General features: G+C 41.0%; 1 protein-coding gene across 1 annotated transcript; it reads left to right on the top strand.

Annotated features, from left to right (window-relative positions):
• The first annotated feature begins 4,362 nt into the window (after positions 1 to 4,362).
• Positions 4,363 to 7,941, top strand: CCDC201 (coiled-coil domain containing 201). Its single transcript, XM_050892479.1, has 3 exons — positions 4,363 to 4,385; positions 6,189 to 6,757; positions 7,650 to 7,941. Exons 2-3 carry the CDS (start codon positions 6,209 to 6,211, stop codon positions 7,734 to 7,736), a joined length of 636 nt encoding a protein of 211 aa, XP_050748436.1. The 5' UTR covers positions 4,363 to 4,385; positions 6,189 to 6,208; the 3' UTR covers positions 7,737 to 7,941.
• Positions 7,942 to 16,133: the final 8,192 nt, after the last annotated feature.

The following is a 16,133-nucleotide window of genomic DNA, read 5'->3' as shown; positions in this document are numbered from 1 at the left end:
GAGGTGCAGATCTCTTCTCCCTGGTACCCAGTGCCAGGATGCATGGGAATGGCTCAAAGCTGCACCAGAGGAGGTTTATACTGGACATTAGGAAGCATTTCTTTACTGAGAGGGTGGTCAAACACTGGAACAGGCTTCCTAGAGACGTGGTTGATGCCCCATGCTTGTCAGTGTTTAAGAGGCATTTGGACAATGCCCTTAATAACTTGCTTTAACATTTGGTCAGCCCTGAAGTGGTCAGGCAGTTGGACTCGATGGTCATTGTATGTCCCTTCCAATTGAAAAAAATATTCTATTCTATTCTAGTCTAGTCTATTCTATTCTATTCTAAAGTGTTTTCAAAACACATATATAAAATGACTGTCCCCATTGTATACCCTGTCATGAATCTCAGAATTTTCAGTAGTGCCCAGGCATGTAATTCCTACTGAAATAAGTGCAAATAAAGTGCTAAGGTGCTTTTAGAAAGTCCCACTGGGTTCCGCTGTGCAGCTTTATGTACCTAAAGAGGCTAAGTCCACAAGGAATGTTGGACTGTCTCCATTTCAATGTCTGTGGCTGCCCAAGGAGCTTATGATTCACTGGGACAGAGGCTCTGCTCCTTTTCCACGCCTCACTGTACCATAATGCTGGAAAGACCAAGGGAGGCACTGTTCTGCAGAGGTTAGTTCATGATGAGGCCCCTGCTGGTTTCAGCCTTCATGTCAACAAATTAGATGTTCCACTCCTATTTTCACTGAGGAGTTCAGCCTTATCAGCAGTCTTAGAGTGCTCCTGTTTGACTTGCCTATACACAAAACAGATACAGGATGAATAGGTTATGGGAATTTGAATCAGATTTGCATTTTAATAGAGTTTCATCCATAAACAACTCATAATCTGGGCCTAAGTCTTCTAAATCATTTAGGAAATACAGTTTAATTTCCTTTCTTTTTTATTTTTTCCTTTGTCTTGCCCATTCCTTTAATCTTTCTTCTAATTTATTCTTTCCATAAGGCTCTAAATTTAGGAAAGCATTTTCACCTTTGTGTCCCTCTCTTCATTCTTCTTCTTTTTACCCTCCTTTTACTCCCCACCACCATTTGTGGAGTTCTTCTTTTGGCTCTTCCTTCTTCCTTCCAGTTCTCCAAACAAGGGTCATCCCACCATGGGTCATCAGACAGAGTGCTGAGCTCCACTTACCAGCTCCTACTGCCTATTATGTACTTCTTTGTGGAATCACCCTCTGCACCAAAAAACATCAGACTAGTTGCAAGAGCAAGGAGAAGGCCTGATACTGTTCTGCCCAGGAAAGACTGCACTTAGCTCCTTACTTCTTGGACACTTTTGCAAGATTTGTGACTTCTCAAACTAGAATTACATATCCAATCCAATATAATTTGTTAGGGAAGCACATGAGCTAAGGGCTGGTTCAACGTCCAAGTTCCCTTCAGGAGAACTGTTTGGTGACACTGTCAGAGTGGGAAATGAAGAAATGAATAGAGCAGCAATTGAAGAAGTGCAGTCTCTCAGATTAGACCAGAACACTAAGGGAAAAAGGTGTCCGTTTATGTCCCTGTATGTATGTTATTCCTTGGTAAACTGAAAAATAATTCCAGTTTTGCCCTCTTCCAGATGAGGCCTCCTCAAACTCCTATGTCATTGAAGTGAATTCATGCATTTGAACTGGAATGAAAGGGCTGAAATTTGAACAAAACACTGTGCTGTTCAGTTTTTCCCACTTTCATTGGTTTTGGACGTAAAAATATTAAGAATTAATGTTTCCCACAAGGGAATGCAGTAAAAACATTTAAATCATTTCCTATATGGGTTTTGTATTTTTGGAACAAATTTAGAAATCGAGATGAAGTTATCTCCTAAAATGAGATCAACAAAAGACTCTTTCAAGCCATAAACATAAAGCAGTGGAGGTTTGATATAATATATATACAGGTGCATAATAATATTGATAGAATTCTGTGCCATCTTGCATCACACAGCAAAAGAGAGGAAGGTGTGTAAACATAGACTGAACAGCTGGATCCAGACCTATGGAGTTATTGCTCCAAAATATCAGGTAGACAATGCTGAGGAGGAAGACGGTCATACCAAGGAATGTAATTTTAGTGAAGGAATGGTTCATAATGAATAGGTGTGAGTGCAGGACACAGTATATGTCATTCTTTGAAAGATGTAAGAAGCCTTCAAGGTGCCACTCATGCCAGAGCTTGGGTGTTTCGTGTACAGGCTGCAGATACACCACAGCTAAGGTAATATCACTGCAGCTAGTCTGCTGAGCTCCGCATGCTTACATTAATTTTGGACTCTTTTCTGTCTGATCTCTGCATAGTCATGTCCTTCCTGTTCTCTGTAACATCCTGCCACCACTTCATAAAAAGCTAAATCTGTAGGACATAAGAGAAACCACGGCTAACAGTAAGAACAACTTGCAAATCTCCTAATTTATATCTTGAGAACATTTGGCAAGGAACTAGAGGAAACAGCAAGTAATGGCTTTGCAAGAAAGGAGAAGGTTATTTTTTAAGAGGTTCGCAGGAAAAGGCCATGGAAGGTAGGCATAAAGATGATGCAGCTACAGACAGCACTGGTGGACTGTGAGATGCCACAAAAAGGATACACTAGAAAGTGAGAGCAAGCATGGCGAGGAGGGCAAACCATAAGCTGGAAGCCAAGGCCAGGAGTTTTTGAAGGGGTCCAGAGAAATGATGTCAATTTTGCTCAGACCCACCAAAAAGCTTCTTGTGCAGGTTCATGCTGCTCAGCGTTGTTTGCATCACTGCCTTGCTGGGAGAGGCAATATTATGTCCCACTGACACAGCAGGACAATGCAAACAGTGCAACACTATGTCAAGACATCACTCTCCGCTCTGTGCTATATAAGGAACTGGCTTGCCGAGCTCTGCAAGGTATAGTATGGCTGACCTGGTGGGTTTGCTCACCAAGCCACATGGCCACTAGTTTGAAAACTAACTACTAATATTCAAAATGAGGTAAGGGTTGGTCTAGCCTCTTCTATGTTTATAAAGGACTGAGAAATTTTTTTTTTTTTTTTTTTTTTTGCCCAGCCACAAATATCTCAAAATAGTTTTTGTTTAGTTCTCAAAATATTCCTGTAGGAACCTCCCCTGGGAGTTTAGGAAATAAATAGCTTATCCTGGACAGACTATTTATTTCCATGATGTTTACTCATGCAATTCATGTGATTGTAAAGTGCCTCCATTTCTCAAGCTCTCAGTTCCTTAGGGGCACATAATTTAAACCTAGCAACTTTCCCCATATACTGACAGACTGTTATTCCTAAATATTGAACTGGTAGCTCCAATTCTCTATTCATAGTGCAATTATTAATCTGGCAAAAGAGGGTGGTTTATGATTAGGTTTGAAATGTCCAGACTCCCTGGAACCACAAGTTCAAATCCTGGCAAGATCAACCCCTCACCCCTCTGTCTGTGCTAGATGGATGCTACAACCTCAGGTGACTCGCATAAAGCGCTGAAATTACGTCTGTTTGATCAGCTTAGATTTTAAAGGTCCACAGGTCATACTTTGTCAAAAGGGGCTACCCCAATATTTGTGCACGTGCTCCCTCACGCCTGTGCTTGCTCTACAGTGTTGTGATACCAGCTGTTTACTGCCACCCACCACAGAGTTGACTTGCAGTTCAGCAGGGCTGGTGCAGTCCAGCTGCTTTTCTCTGTTGACAAAAATCACGGTCCTCCACCTGAACCATACCATTTCAGACCAATGCAATTCTCATCTAAGAGCTGATATTTTGAAACCACTCGCTTCAAGATAAAATGCTGCCATTTCCACAGCTATTAGCTGCAAACACTTGAAATTCAGACTGCAGTAAAACAATCTTCAGTTTATTCTCACTACCCATTTTCCTAAAAGAAGAGCTTTTTCATGGCAGATTTAACATTTGTTTTCTCATTTATTTTTTGAGCAAGAGAAGCAATAAGAAAATAAAATCAGGATGGGAACATATACACTTCATCAACATACATCCATCCATCAACATACATCCATCTTGTGGCAGATCCTCAATGTGCCTTAAGCAACCATGTGAAGCCAATTAAACACTAGATGTATTTTTGTGATTGAAATAGGCAGCAAGCAGCAAAGATTAAATAGCAATAAACATAGCACATAGATAAGGTGGCTAGCCCATTTTCCTATGATTAATTCATCCTAGATTTCTATTTAGTAGTTTATTCAGTTAGCAGCACTGCTGAAACTCCTAAAAAATGCTAGATGTGTGATTTAGGGAGTCTCTGCAGCAAAGGATGTTGGGAGGCTAGCAGGGCTATAAGAAGTGAAGTAGCAGCTGAAGCCAGATTACCTAAGAAGCAGAGGAAGATATCAGATAGAACGTGGCAGATCTGGTAAGCATGGTTTCTTTTCTTAAAGTTGCTGCAAGATACATTCTCCATGGTAGACTCTGACATTCTTAAATGGTTTATATTTGTTGTTTTTAGATTTCTCCTCTCCTTTATCTATAATGGTGTTATTAAAACAACTGCATAAAAAAGTTTGTTGCTTGTATATATGTATCTCTAAAGTACATAAAAATGTGAAAGAAAAAACCATTCTGTTGTTGTCCTCAGAAGCTTTGGTTGAAAACATTCTTTAAAAACTAACTTAAAATTAAAAAAAGCTTTTGACTATCTAAGCTTTAATGAGTAAGAGGAAGGCATCAAAACGTATACCTGAGGATGGGCTTGTGGGGAGGTGGTGGCTGCAAACTTCTTATTCTCTCTCTAAGTTTAATCATGCAAGCTTACTGACAGGAAGCTTCTATGGTAAAGACTAAGGAAAGTCAATCTGGCTGAACAGGAAAGGAAAAAGGCAGTATCTATAGACTGAGTGCTGCCTGTAACGTGTCAGACGAGCTAGCACTGCTAAGGAGAGGAGAAATGGGTATCCAAATAAAAATGATAATGGGGTTTTCTCCCACCCCCCCTTCTAAGGAGGGGAAAAAAAAAAACCATAACACACCTGACTTTTGCTGTATTGAAGAGTCAGTGCTCTACCTCTTGCCTCCTGTTCTTTAGAAACACAAAGTGGATGTGAAACTCTGCTAAACTCAGACCCTACACAGCTGCAAAACATTGACAAGGAAGGGAGAACTGATGCCTTTTACTTCAGCAAACATATCTCCCTGTCCTCCTGTGCCCCCCTTCATTGTAGTCTCGTTGTCCCGTCCCGTCCCGTCCCGTCCCGTCCCCTCCCCCCCCCAACCCCTGGCAAGGCCTTTGATCTATAGGGCTTAGAATATGGGCACTTAAAACATATTGCCCCCTTGATGAGCTTCATGCAATCAACCTGCATGAAATATCTGAACTGCCTCATGAAAGCAAAGAGTTCAACAGTTACTAGAAGTACTTAACTGCTCATCTAATTCAGATATTTATCTTAAATATATCTTAAACTGGGTATATTTATCTTAGGCTTCTCCATGTGTAAGAAGTCAAGTTCTTTTTTGTTGGGGGTTGGCAAATGCGTAGGGGAAACGCTACTAACAAAAATAACCTTGCCAATGTTGTGAATTCAGTTGAAAACAGACTTGCACAGAACATAGTTGTTTTAGGATCAAAGTTTAGGATCAGCAAAAGTAAGCCAAATGTCAAGTAAGCAGGAGGGAATGAGAGGTTTGTGAACCCCCTTTTAAGAAAATAAGAGCAACAAAATGGCAATGAGACTAAGAGATGCTTGCTTGAATCCAGAACTTCTCCGCACATCTCTCTAGAGCACTTGAATTTTTGCTACACTTTAGTAATCCCTCTGGCATCTAACAGTTTTCATCTACCTACTCAGTGTTAGCAGCTGCAACCCTGGAAGTGTATTATTTGTATACTCTGAAGGAGAAAACATTGTCTTAATGCTGTTGCAGTTAATGAGATATGCTAGAATTTTTTTAAGATATGTGGAGCTCCGCATGCATAGGGCTGGGACAGGAGTAAGCGTTGTATGTGTGACAAGCTGTCTTCTAATGTTCTGTTTGCAACATGACTCTTCCAAACCCTTGAAGAACACTGATCTATACAAAGGATAAATTCCATGTAAAGACAGAATGCAGACATGAAAATAGGAACATCTTGGATTTGTTTTTGCAGCAGCTGAACACTTTACATGGCATCTCTCGCTATGTGAGCAATGACACAATTTTCTCTTCTTATTTTCTTAAGGCCATAAACCTGACTTCAAGATGTCAGAGGAAGAAGATTCTTTCCTGAATGTTAAAAGATCTCTGAAAAAGAGAATGGTGAAACACAGCACTCCAGTGGACTCAATGTTTTCAAGAACAATGCCATCTCTTACAGATCTGACAAATCAGTCAACCAAGGACCAAGATGCCAGTAAGAGAGTTTATGGATCTCCAGTGCCAAAATCAAATCTAAGTAGACCGTTAGCTCAAGTATCATTAGTACGTGTTGAAGCATACATCCCTCATACATCCCCAAAAAGGCTTTCAACAGTGTTTGACTCACAAGAATTAAACAAAGAGATAAGCCAAAGCTCTCAGGCTGTATTTTCTAGAAGGAGGCTTTCCACGGTGTTGGCCTCTGATGAATCAAATGAAGAGCCAAGCGACAAGGTTGTTCCAAACGTGGAAACTCAAGCTCCCACCAAAGCATCTGAGGAGGCTGCAGTAACTCCCAAGAGTGGACCTTCATGGCTTGTTACTGGAATACCAGGGATAAAAGATCTCCCGATAGTAAAAACCAGAAAGAAGAAAATTGATAAAGCTCTTGTGGTAATGGCTTTCCCTTAGTTATGAAATAGCTAAGCTATACAATTTCTTACCAATGTTGAATATAAAGATCTTTCTAGTAATGTGGGAATATTTTAGTTATGGAACATCTCCACAAATTTACCAGTGAGAACATATATTGGGTCATAACCTGCTAGACTCTGTGGTATCATTCCTAATCACAGACTGGATGGGATGCGGTCTTCCAAACTGGTACTTGCTTCAGCTTGTGAGCTTGCATGACTAGTGTACTCTAGTTCAAAAGGGCATTTTTTAATACATCTTTCTTTAGGAGAAACTTAAGAATGGGAAGAAATCAGTGATTTAAATTCTCAAGTTTCTTAATGTTGGCAAGTTAACTAAAACTGGAGAAACAGATAATCTACTTCTTTCCTAGTTTAATCCCAATCATAGTGCTTTATAAAAAGAATGCCAGTCTTTGCAAACAGGGTCTTGTGTACAGTCCCTCGATTAGTGTAGGGTTTCCTGGGGAAAGCTTAGACTGATAGACCTTATGCAAGTCTTTATTTTTCTGTTCTGTGGAGCATGAGAACTCCATTTCCTAGAACTTTGATTATTGGCAAGGGCCCTGTGGAAAGCCCATAGAAAGGATAGGGAGGCAGCAGAGTTAGACTCTGAAGGCTGTCATGTCAGTGTGAAGCCATCAGTTCTGTTCTGATTTGGTTTCTCCCCTGTACCATATTGGTCACAGGTGTGTTGGAAACTTGGGAATACTTGCCCGCTCTGAGAATAAAGGCTTCTTAGCTTAAAACAAATGGAAAACTTCAGCCAAAATCCAGCTGGGTTCATAATGCCTTTGTGTATGTTGTTTGTTTTTTAAAGCAGGTGATATCTGAATGGATTAGGTTGACTAATACTTTCTTTTCTATAACAGAGGAAGAAACAAAGAGAATGGGTGCTTCGTCAACTTAAAAACATTGAGGAAGCAACTGAACACGAACTGACAATTGAAGAAGCTTGATTGAACTACCTATGAATTAGTGCTATCACATCCTTCTTGTGGGAATAGCTGGTTCCAATAAATCACACACTTGACTATAGTGCCTGTTAGACTTCCTCTTTCCTTCCAAAATGTTCTTTTTTGGTTTTGTTTGTTTGTTTGTTTTGTGATTCTTTTTGCCTCTTAAATCTAGGAGGAGTCGGGTACAAATCAAGAAGTGCCTCTACATGAGAGCCAATGTTAACTTATAATGGCTGAAGGGAGGGAGAACTTTGTGTAAGAATCATTCTTCATCCTGCCACAGCTCTTCCTGACCATACTCTTTTGTGTAGCATTCAAATCTTCTAGGGCTGCTGATGTTCCTTAAGTGACAAAGTCCTAGTGGCCACATAGAGTGTAATCCTGGTTAGCCAAAGGAGAATCTCCTCATCTGAAGAGTAATCAAAACTAATGAAATCGGGAACGTTTTTACTGCTAGCTGGGGAGATGAGGAACTAGAGAGAGGCACCAAGGAGGGAGGCAGGCCACCCTCTAGAGATTACCAATTAATGAGAGTTTGTTTTGAAGTCTTGGTTCAAAATGAGTTTGCCCCAGCCCTGGATTGTAAATGCAGCTCACTGTTGCATTGGAGATCCTTAATGCTCAGCTGTGTGCTTTGAGGGGGTATGGGTTTTCTGGTTTTTCTCTGGAGCTGCTGCATGGGGGGGAAGAAGGGTGTCTTCCCTGACAGCTGTATTGGCAAAATGGCAATTTATCTCACAGCAGCTCTTTCTGAAGCACCAGTCAAGAAGTGATGCAAAAAGCATAATGCTTATGTTAGTTCCTACTGCTGTCTGTTACTTTAATCTTTAGGCAGAGTTTAACACTTCTAAGTGATCCATGGGGTGTCAGCAGCAGGGATCCAGAACAGATTTACCACATGCACACGCGTATCCCTGCACTTGTGTGGCTCTAGTGCATGCACTTTCTTGGCTATACTGGTTTTGCAGCCTGTCCCAGGCACCCCTAATTACCCCAAAGGGGATAATTAGGTACCCAGGTATCTAATTACACCAGAGGGGAGAGGTCCTGTTCAAAAGAAGCTGCAAATTAAGGATGGAGGCAAGGGAAGCTTTTGCATTTCCTACTCACACACTGAAACTTGTATTATCTCATGTCCAAGATGGCAGAGAAGCAGAAGCATGGCCCAACCAACATAATGAGACAGGCTAACCAATAGCAGCTGTGCTATGCTAAAAAATGCAAGAATTGAGTTGTGGCTTTACAACCTCTCTTGGGATTTAAAAGGAATTAGGATGTTTCTGCTAACAATTCCTGAAGTGAAACTCTTCAGAGTTTCTCAGGAGAACAGCCTTGATCCTCAGACTTGGCTTCCTGTAGTAGCCAGGCAGTGGGGCGATGTTGCCCCTGAGGTCACAAGCCAACAAGCCAAGGCACGCTTACTTGGTTTGATGTTTAGTTAATGTCCTGGTATTTGTTTGTGTGTGTTACCCAGGCTGCTCGTCTGGCCTTCACAGGTTCCTCTGGCAACCAGGGAGCTCCTGGCTGATGTAGATCCCAAGCTGCTTTTGAGATAAAATAGGCATAGTTGCAGATGTGTTGCTATTCCCCTTGAGCTTGCAGGCATTTCATCAGCATCTATGATTTGTGCCAGGGGCTGAACTAAGATCAGGCAAGTGCAAGGTTAGCGTAAAACCCTCCTCTACCCCTGGGACAAGCACAGATTAGTCTGGCCACGTGACCCAATGCTTAATCTAAATGACCCAGTTCTGCCTCTTGTTTATTTGTACCTTCCCAGATAGCCTGTTCCACTTATTCAGGCTTCTCATCCTGGTCTCAGAAAGTCTTGATATTGCGTCTGTTTTTCTCTCTCCCAATCACTTCTCGAAGTCACTCTTGGCTCCTGCCTGAGCCCATCCAATTCCTTGGTCTTCAAATGTCTCTAATGTCTTCTCCAACCGTGCCCCTAAGTGCCTTTGTCTACTTAGGCTGACCCCCTCCATAATGCTAGGCCAAGTGGAAAGGTCATTAAAGGCCAATTGGACCAAGTTCCAGCCCTTAGCAGGCCAGGGATGTAGTTGTTGGGAAAGTCCTTCTCAGGCCCTACTTTGGGCTACATCAAATGCAAGAAGAATCCAGGGAATATGGCTGCTTAACATCTAAGACGACTTTGAGTTTGTGCCAAGTGCAACGCAAAACTTTCTAAGATTCAGAACACAGTAAATGCTGGGAAAGTTTTCCAGGGAACAAGGCTGCCACCCTGCCAAATTCATGGAACTAGCTGGTGCCAATAAAATCCCAGAGACTTTCCTCAGTGAAGGAAAACAAATTGCCCAGAGTGGTAACACAGAATTGACTTTGACTGGGTCTTTGCAAGTCCTGAAGCTGTATCAGGCAGACAGATGCAAAAAACTAAGGGCTTTCAGGATTTTGGAAACCACTGCTATTTCCTCTCTCTGGAATGTTTAAAAAGAAATACAAAAGACTGTACAGCATTTATCTCACAGTAATTTAGGTCCTCATGAATTTGCGAAAGTCACAATATTGCTCCGATAGCCTTTCATGAGAAAATATTAATAGAATTAATTGGTGCTTCAGGGGTTTCTGAAATGTGTCTGATATTCTACATCAACAGTAGTATTGGTAATTATAGGTTAGAATACCAAGGGACTTCAGCCAGACCTATATAGTACTAAACTACATGTTATCTCCTAGTGAATGATGTTCCCAAAGAAAGGCTTATCTAATTTTTAAAAGCCAGGATGTTAGGGAATATGAAACTACATACACAAAACTACACTGCTATTATTGCACTTCACATATAAGTATATTCATTGCGGCAAAATGAAAAAAGACCTAGTATTTCTTCTGTTTACAGGGTTTGCACTTTCATTTGTTTCTCCAGTAGACTCCCAAGTCTACTGGAGTTTAATGTTTAAGTTTAATGATACAGCTAGTTTTCTGTTACAGTGTACGCATATACTTTGAAAAGAATAGGCTTTGAGAGAGGCACTAGTAGTATGCAGTTTCAATGTTGTTTAATGTTCATCCTCTAGTGGCAACAATGGCAAATTACTGTTTGGTTAGCAACTCTCTTCATGTGCAAAGTTCCTTTATGCATATTTATATTGCAATATCACCACAGTATAAAAAAAACTTGAAGGGAGCTATAGAGTCCAACACCTCCAAAAAAGAGGCCTCTGATTATTAGTGACCTTAAGTATGGATTGCAGGTGCTGAGGGTGGAAAAGATTAGGGACTACAGACACCAGATTCTTATGAGAAGATAACCCCCAAGGCATCATGTTTTGTAAAATAAAAAGCCCTCTTTCTGCATGGATGAATGTGAATCAGAGTTGCAACAAGTTCTTGAGCCTTGCTCTCATCCCGGCTTTCAAATGCAACACTGAACATGTTTGTAAGTTCAGAACAGCCTTCCCACTGAGGGTGCCCTTTTAGAGCAGTATTTTTCCTTTAGGAGCTAAGCTATGACCTTGACCTAGGGAACTGTTTTCAGTACACTTGTCTCTGAACGGATATTACACAATCTACCTGCTGATGGTGACTAAGCATGATGTTGGATGGAGAAGAACAAAAACACTACCAAGAACAGAGGGAAGAGACAGAAATGTCTTCACCCTGGATTTATGAGCTTGGCCTTGTTCCCACTGAAGGAATGGTAACACTCCTGTTGACAGAGCTGGGAGTGTTCTGCCCAGCTGCAGTGCTTCTGTAGGAGGCCAGATTGAAGAGAAAAATGTTTAGCACACATATTTAACATATTTCAGATTTAAATAACAGAGTACTGGTAACTAAGGTACTTCTTCGCTGATGATAGCTGAACAATTTTAGGATATCTAGGAAAAGTGGAAAAATTAAATAAAAATAGATTTTTTTTTTCTCTAAATCACAACATAGTTACGTTCCTGCTACAGACAAAACCCTGAGAAATAAATCACACAGCAGTGTCACTGACCTGTACTCCGGTGTGTTTTGTTCTATAAGACATAGAAGCACAAAAGTCTCCCTCAGCTCCATCTGTCGTTGCAGTCCACAATGCCTGTTAAAACAGCTCACTCCTCAACACTTCTGACTTATTAGAAAAAAATGAACAAACATACTTAAGTTTTGACTAAGCCTAGCAGCACCTAGAAAAGTTGGACCAGTTGAAGCTATTGGGTAACATTTTAAAATGTTATTAAAAACTAGACCTAGGCACAGATCCTAGGACCCCACCCAGGATGCAGGCCCCCCCCCTCAAAACCTCAGATCTGCTGCTCAGTCCTTGTACTGCTATGTAGGTACGTAATGGCCCTATACAATGAAATTTTGTTTGATAGTGCAGTCAGTCCCAATGGGCATGCGAAACCCATAGAGCTTGACAGCAGCTCCTGGTTGCCAGCCTCCTGTGTCTGCCCACGCAAGTGATCTCACAGTACTTTACACCAGTCCCACCCCTCCACCCTAAAATGGGACGTGTGCACAGGAGATCCATAGCAGACACCAGTCAGACAGGAGGTATATCTATCTGCCTTTAGTTTCAGCAGCCTGCAGGATAAAACTCCAGGAAGTGAGAGACCACATTTCAAATCCCCTTCTCATCTGAGATAGGACCTTGAAACCAAGCGTCCTAGGTCACAAGGCAGTAATCACCATCTCTAGACTTACTGTGGAGTCAGGGCTTTTAAGTGTTACCTGTCAAAGTTGTTCCACTTTGCCTAAGTATTCATCAAAAAAGAAGATTGAACTTGCATCACTGGTCAGTGACTCACTGTCTTGCATCTGTGGTATTTTATTTCCTGGGGGTTTTGTGGGGTTTTTTTTCTGTTTTAATTCATTTTTATTGAAGAAATGGAAAGAAGGGGGGAAAACATCCTTCGTTACTCCCAGGGAGCAAAAAAAGAAAGAAAGAAATCATATCTTTTCTGCATCTTACTGTTGCTGCCATTTTGATCCCTTTTGTTGTCCTCCATTTCATCCTTTTGGCCTTTCCTAGCTCTACATGTCCTCTTCTAACTGGCTTCTGCTTTCAGCTCTTCATGTCATTGCAGGTTTGTCCCCTGTAGTGACCCTCTTCTACTGGCAGACACTGTAAGCCTCCTAAAGCTTACATCTTACATCTTCTCCTAAAGAGGAGATGCCAGCAATGAAAGGGGAAAAGAAATATCTCATACCTCTAGGATAGGAAAACAAAGGTTCTCTTCCTAGAAATGGAATAATCCAACTTTCTAGTATGGAAAGGTGATGTGAATTCAGGTATAGGAAAGAAAGTATGGGCAGCACTGCTGACAAATTTAGTGGGAGAGGAACTGGATCCAAAAAACGCACTTACAAGATGCCTAGGTAAAATGGGTTTCAAAGTATACTTTCTAGCCAAGAGAGCACCAAGCAATTTATTGCATCATACAGCATGCAATTAAATCAAATTGGTGCTGCGTGAGAGTATTCATACAAAGGAGATGGGTGCTTCCGCACTTGTTGCGACTCTCTAAGAAAAAAAAACACAAAAAACCAAAACCTGCACAAACCATAGCTCAGCAACAGCAACAGTCTTTGCCACCATGGGAGGGAAGACATTACAATTAGACAGAAAGTTTACAATTGCAATCAAAAACTTTTAGTTACAACACATATGCTAATGTGGATACGTGTTATCCACTGTGCTAGAGGGAAGAAAGAAGGGGCGGAACTGGCATGGTGGAGAAAGAAGTGCTCTTTGGCATCCTGAATGCCCCTGGCTAGCTCAGAAAAAGTCCACTGAGACTGCAGGATTGGAAATGATACTACAAAGATTATGATGCAAGCATACAAATCAATAGTGTATCCTGACCTTGACTAGTATATTCAGTAGCAGGTGGGGTTTTTTGGCCACAACTGGGTGATGACAAAAATTGATTAAAGAAAACAAAACACAGAGCAAAGCCCTCACATGAGACCGGCAAAATGAAAAGACTGTGATGACTACATTTGGAGAAGAGATGAACAAGGCAAGCAAAAACCCAATAGCAGACTCATGACACCTAAAAGGTCAATTGGCCATTCCAGTTTCTCAGAATGCAAAATCAGTGGAGTTAAAGGAAAATAAGACTTTAACTGATATTTTAAAAGGTGTATTTTTTTGCATATACTTAATAAGTCTGCAGAACATGTTTTCACTAGATAGATATCTTTGAGACTGAGAAAATTATCAAATCAGAGGGGAGAAAAAAGTGCTATATATGAAAATGTAGAAAATTACATTAAAAAGAAGGTGGTGTTGGAGTGGTTGTTAATTTTTGTCATGTTGACCATGTCATGGTCAACCAGTCACTGATGGTAATAACAACAGCAACAACAAAAATAAAATTAAAGTCTTACTTCTATAGATACACATATAAGCATTTCTACAACAACTCCATTAATCAGATTTCATGAGAGAAAAGCTTTTGAGACATCTAATAATTCTTCTCTGTGTCTGTCTTAGTTCTTACAATGGACCCATCATTACCAAGCTGTGGGTCACTATAAGTTTTATTCTTTTCCATGTGGCTTTGCTACAGAAGGCAAAATCACAGTCATTTATTGAATGCAGTCAAATTCCTGTTTTTAAAGAGAGGCATTCTGCTTTCTTCTGTAACGAAGTGCCTTGACAATCTAATCTTGGCTTTTTGCTTTGTTTCATTATACATTAATTATATTGATTTTTTTTTTAATCTAGTAACTGCGCGATCTCTGTGTCTGATGGCAGAGATTATTTATACAGTAGGTCAGGCAAATATTCGTGTGACATTCAATCTTATCTCCAGTGTGATTTTGATATAATAACAGGTTGGATTAACCCCTTCACATCTCTATTTGCAAAATGTGCTCTCCTTCAAGGAGCCTTAAAACTGCTGACAAGTAGAGTTAGCAGCTTCAGATTTCTCTAAAATGCTTGCTGAGGTGTATTTACCCAAGAGTAGGTGCCACACAGAGTGACCTGTCTGAATGAGGGTGTTTTGTCTCACAGTTACTTTGTCTTCATGCTGTTCTCCTACCTCTTCCCACAGAAAGCAAGCCCTGCCCCACTCACACCAAAAGGTTCAGGGGTCCCAAGCAGAGGCCAGCATCTCTGAGCATCTTTGTTCCTCTGGACAGTGTGAACTTGCCTATACCTCACTGCGGATTCCCTGCAAAGAGTTTGAACAGTAAATACATGTAGATTAAGGCTGCAGTGAGCATCAAAAGCTTTCATACTTGATAACTATCAGACACTAATTCAACAGTGGTGATGTCTGAATAGCTCAGGCAACCCTGAATCCCAGCAGCAACTTACCTGGTTTCAGTTCTCCGTGCAAGCCTCAAGCTCTCTAGAACTGACTGAAGTCCCAGAGTCCTGTCTCTCATCCTCTCAGGAAACAGTAAAGGCTCTGAAACCTGAAAAAAAGTACTCTTGGTATTACTAGCAACAATATTATAATAATAATTAATAGCAATGACATTGCTGAAATCAGAAATGCCCCAGGACAAAAGGCAGGGACAGGTTTCTTGACAAAAGCAGTTGGGCAAACTGTTTTATTTTTGTAAGAACCAGTGCAGAAGTGAATAACCTAAATGTGGAAAACAATTGTAAATGATCCAGAGAAATGTGCGCTCCTGTTTTAACAGTATATCATTTTGCCGTCAGTAACAGCCCTCTTGCTTTCTTGCTGAGAATTTCAGGCTGCTGTCTTCTGCTCTGCCTGCCTGTAGCAGGCACAGTTCAGGCATGTTTGTCCCCCAGTTTTGGCTTCCCACTTCATAGGATGGATAACCAGAGAAAATGGAGCTCTTGACTTACTGTGGTCTGGGTCCTATGACTTATTCCTATTTTTATTAGCATTTTTAAAAGGATAAAAAGGTGAAAGAACGGCATGTCAGATTCTAGTACTAACAGCCAAATATACTCATGGAGGAGAAAAGCCTCCATGAAGCCTCAGAAGAAAAGAGCAGGAATTTGAAACATCAGGAGCTCCTCCATTTTTGGGTTAGCAGTAAGCTCCTTTAAAAATCCAGCCTCTCTACTGTGAAAGAGAATATCCACTGTTGCATTTGATGAGGTATAAACCAATATAAATGAATTATTGTTGGCTGTTGTCCCACAGACACTTTTCCCCTAAGTTGTGCAACTGGCTGTGACTATGATGCCCCTAGTCTGGGGCTGGATCTCACTTTTTCTCCACCAGTACTGCCTACTTTTCTCCCTACTGCATGTGGAAAGGCTTGTTCCTGGAAAGCCATGTATTAGTTTGGGGAAGGAAGGGGAGTTTCGTGTGCATCCTGTAGAAAGGCTTGTTCCTGGAGAGCCGTGTATTAGTTTGGGGAGGAAAGGGGAGTTTCATGTGCATCTTGGCATTTAACCCATGTGACAGACCCAGACATTAAAGTAAGCAGTAGCCTTCTGTTACTGTCTCAAACTGT

The sequence above is a fragment of the Gymnogyps californianus genome, chromosome 2, assembly GCF_018139145.2.
Source record: "Gymnogyps californianus isolate 813 chromosome 2, ASM1813914v2, whole genome shotgun sequence".
Classification (NCBI taxonomy): Eukaryota; Metazoa; Chordata; class Aves; order Accipitriformes; family Cathartidae; genus Gymnogyps; species Gymnogyps californianus.
The sequence above is the reverse complement of the archived record's forward strand: the minus strand, read 5'-3'. Positions and strand labels throughout refer to the sequence as shown.

Excerpts from the sequence above, each read along its gene's own strand:
- CCDC201 (XM_050892479.1), top strand. The coding sequence starts at position 6,209 with ATGTCAGAGGAAGAAGATTCTTTCCTGAATGTTAAAAGATCTCTGAAA. Across the intron at positions 6,758-7,649 it reads AAATTGATAAAGCTCTTGTG|AGGAAGAAACAAAGAGAATG; the intron begins GTAATGGCTTTC and ends TTTCTATAACAG.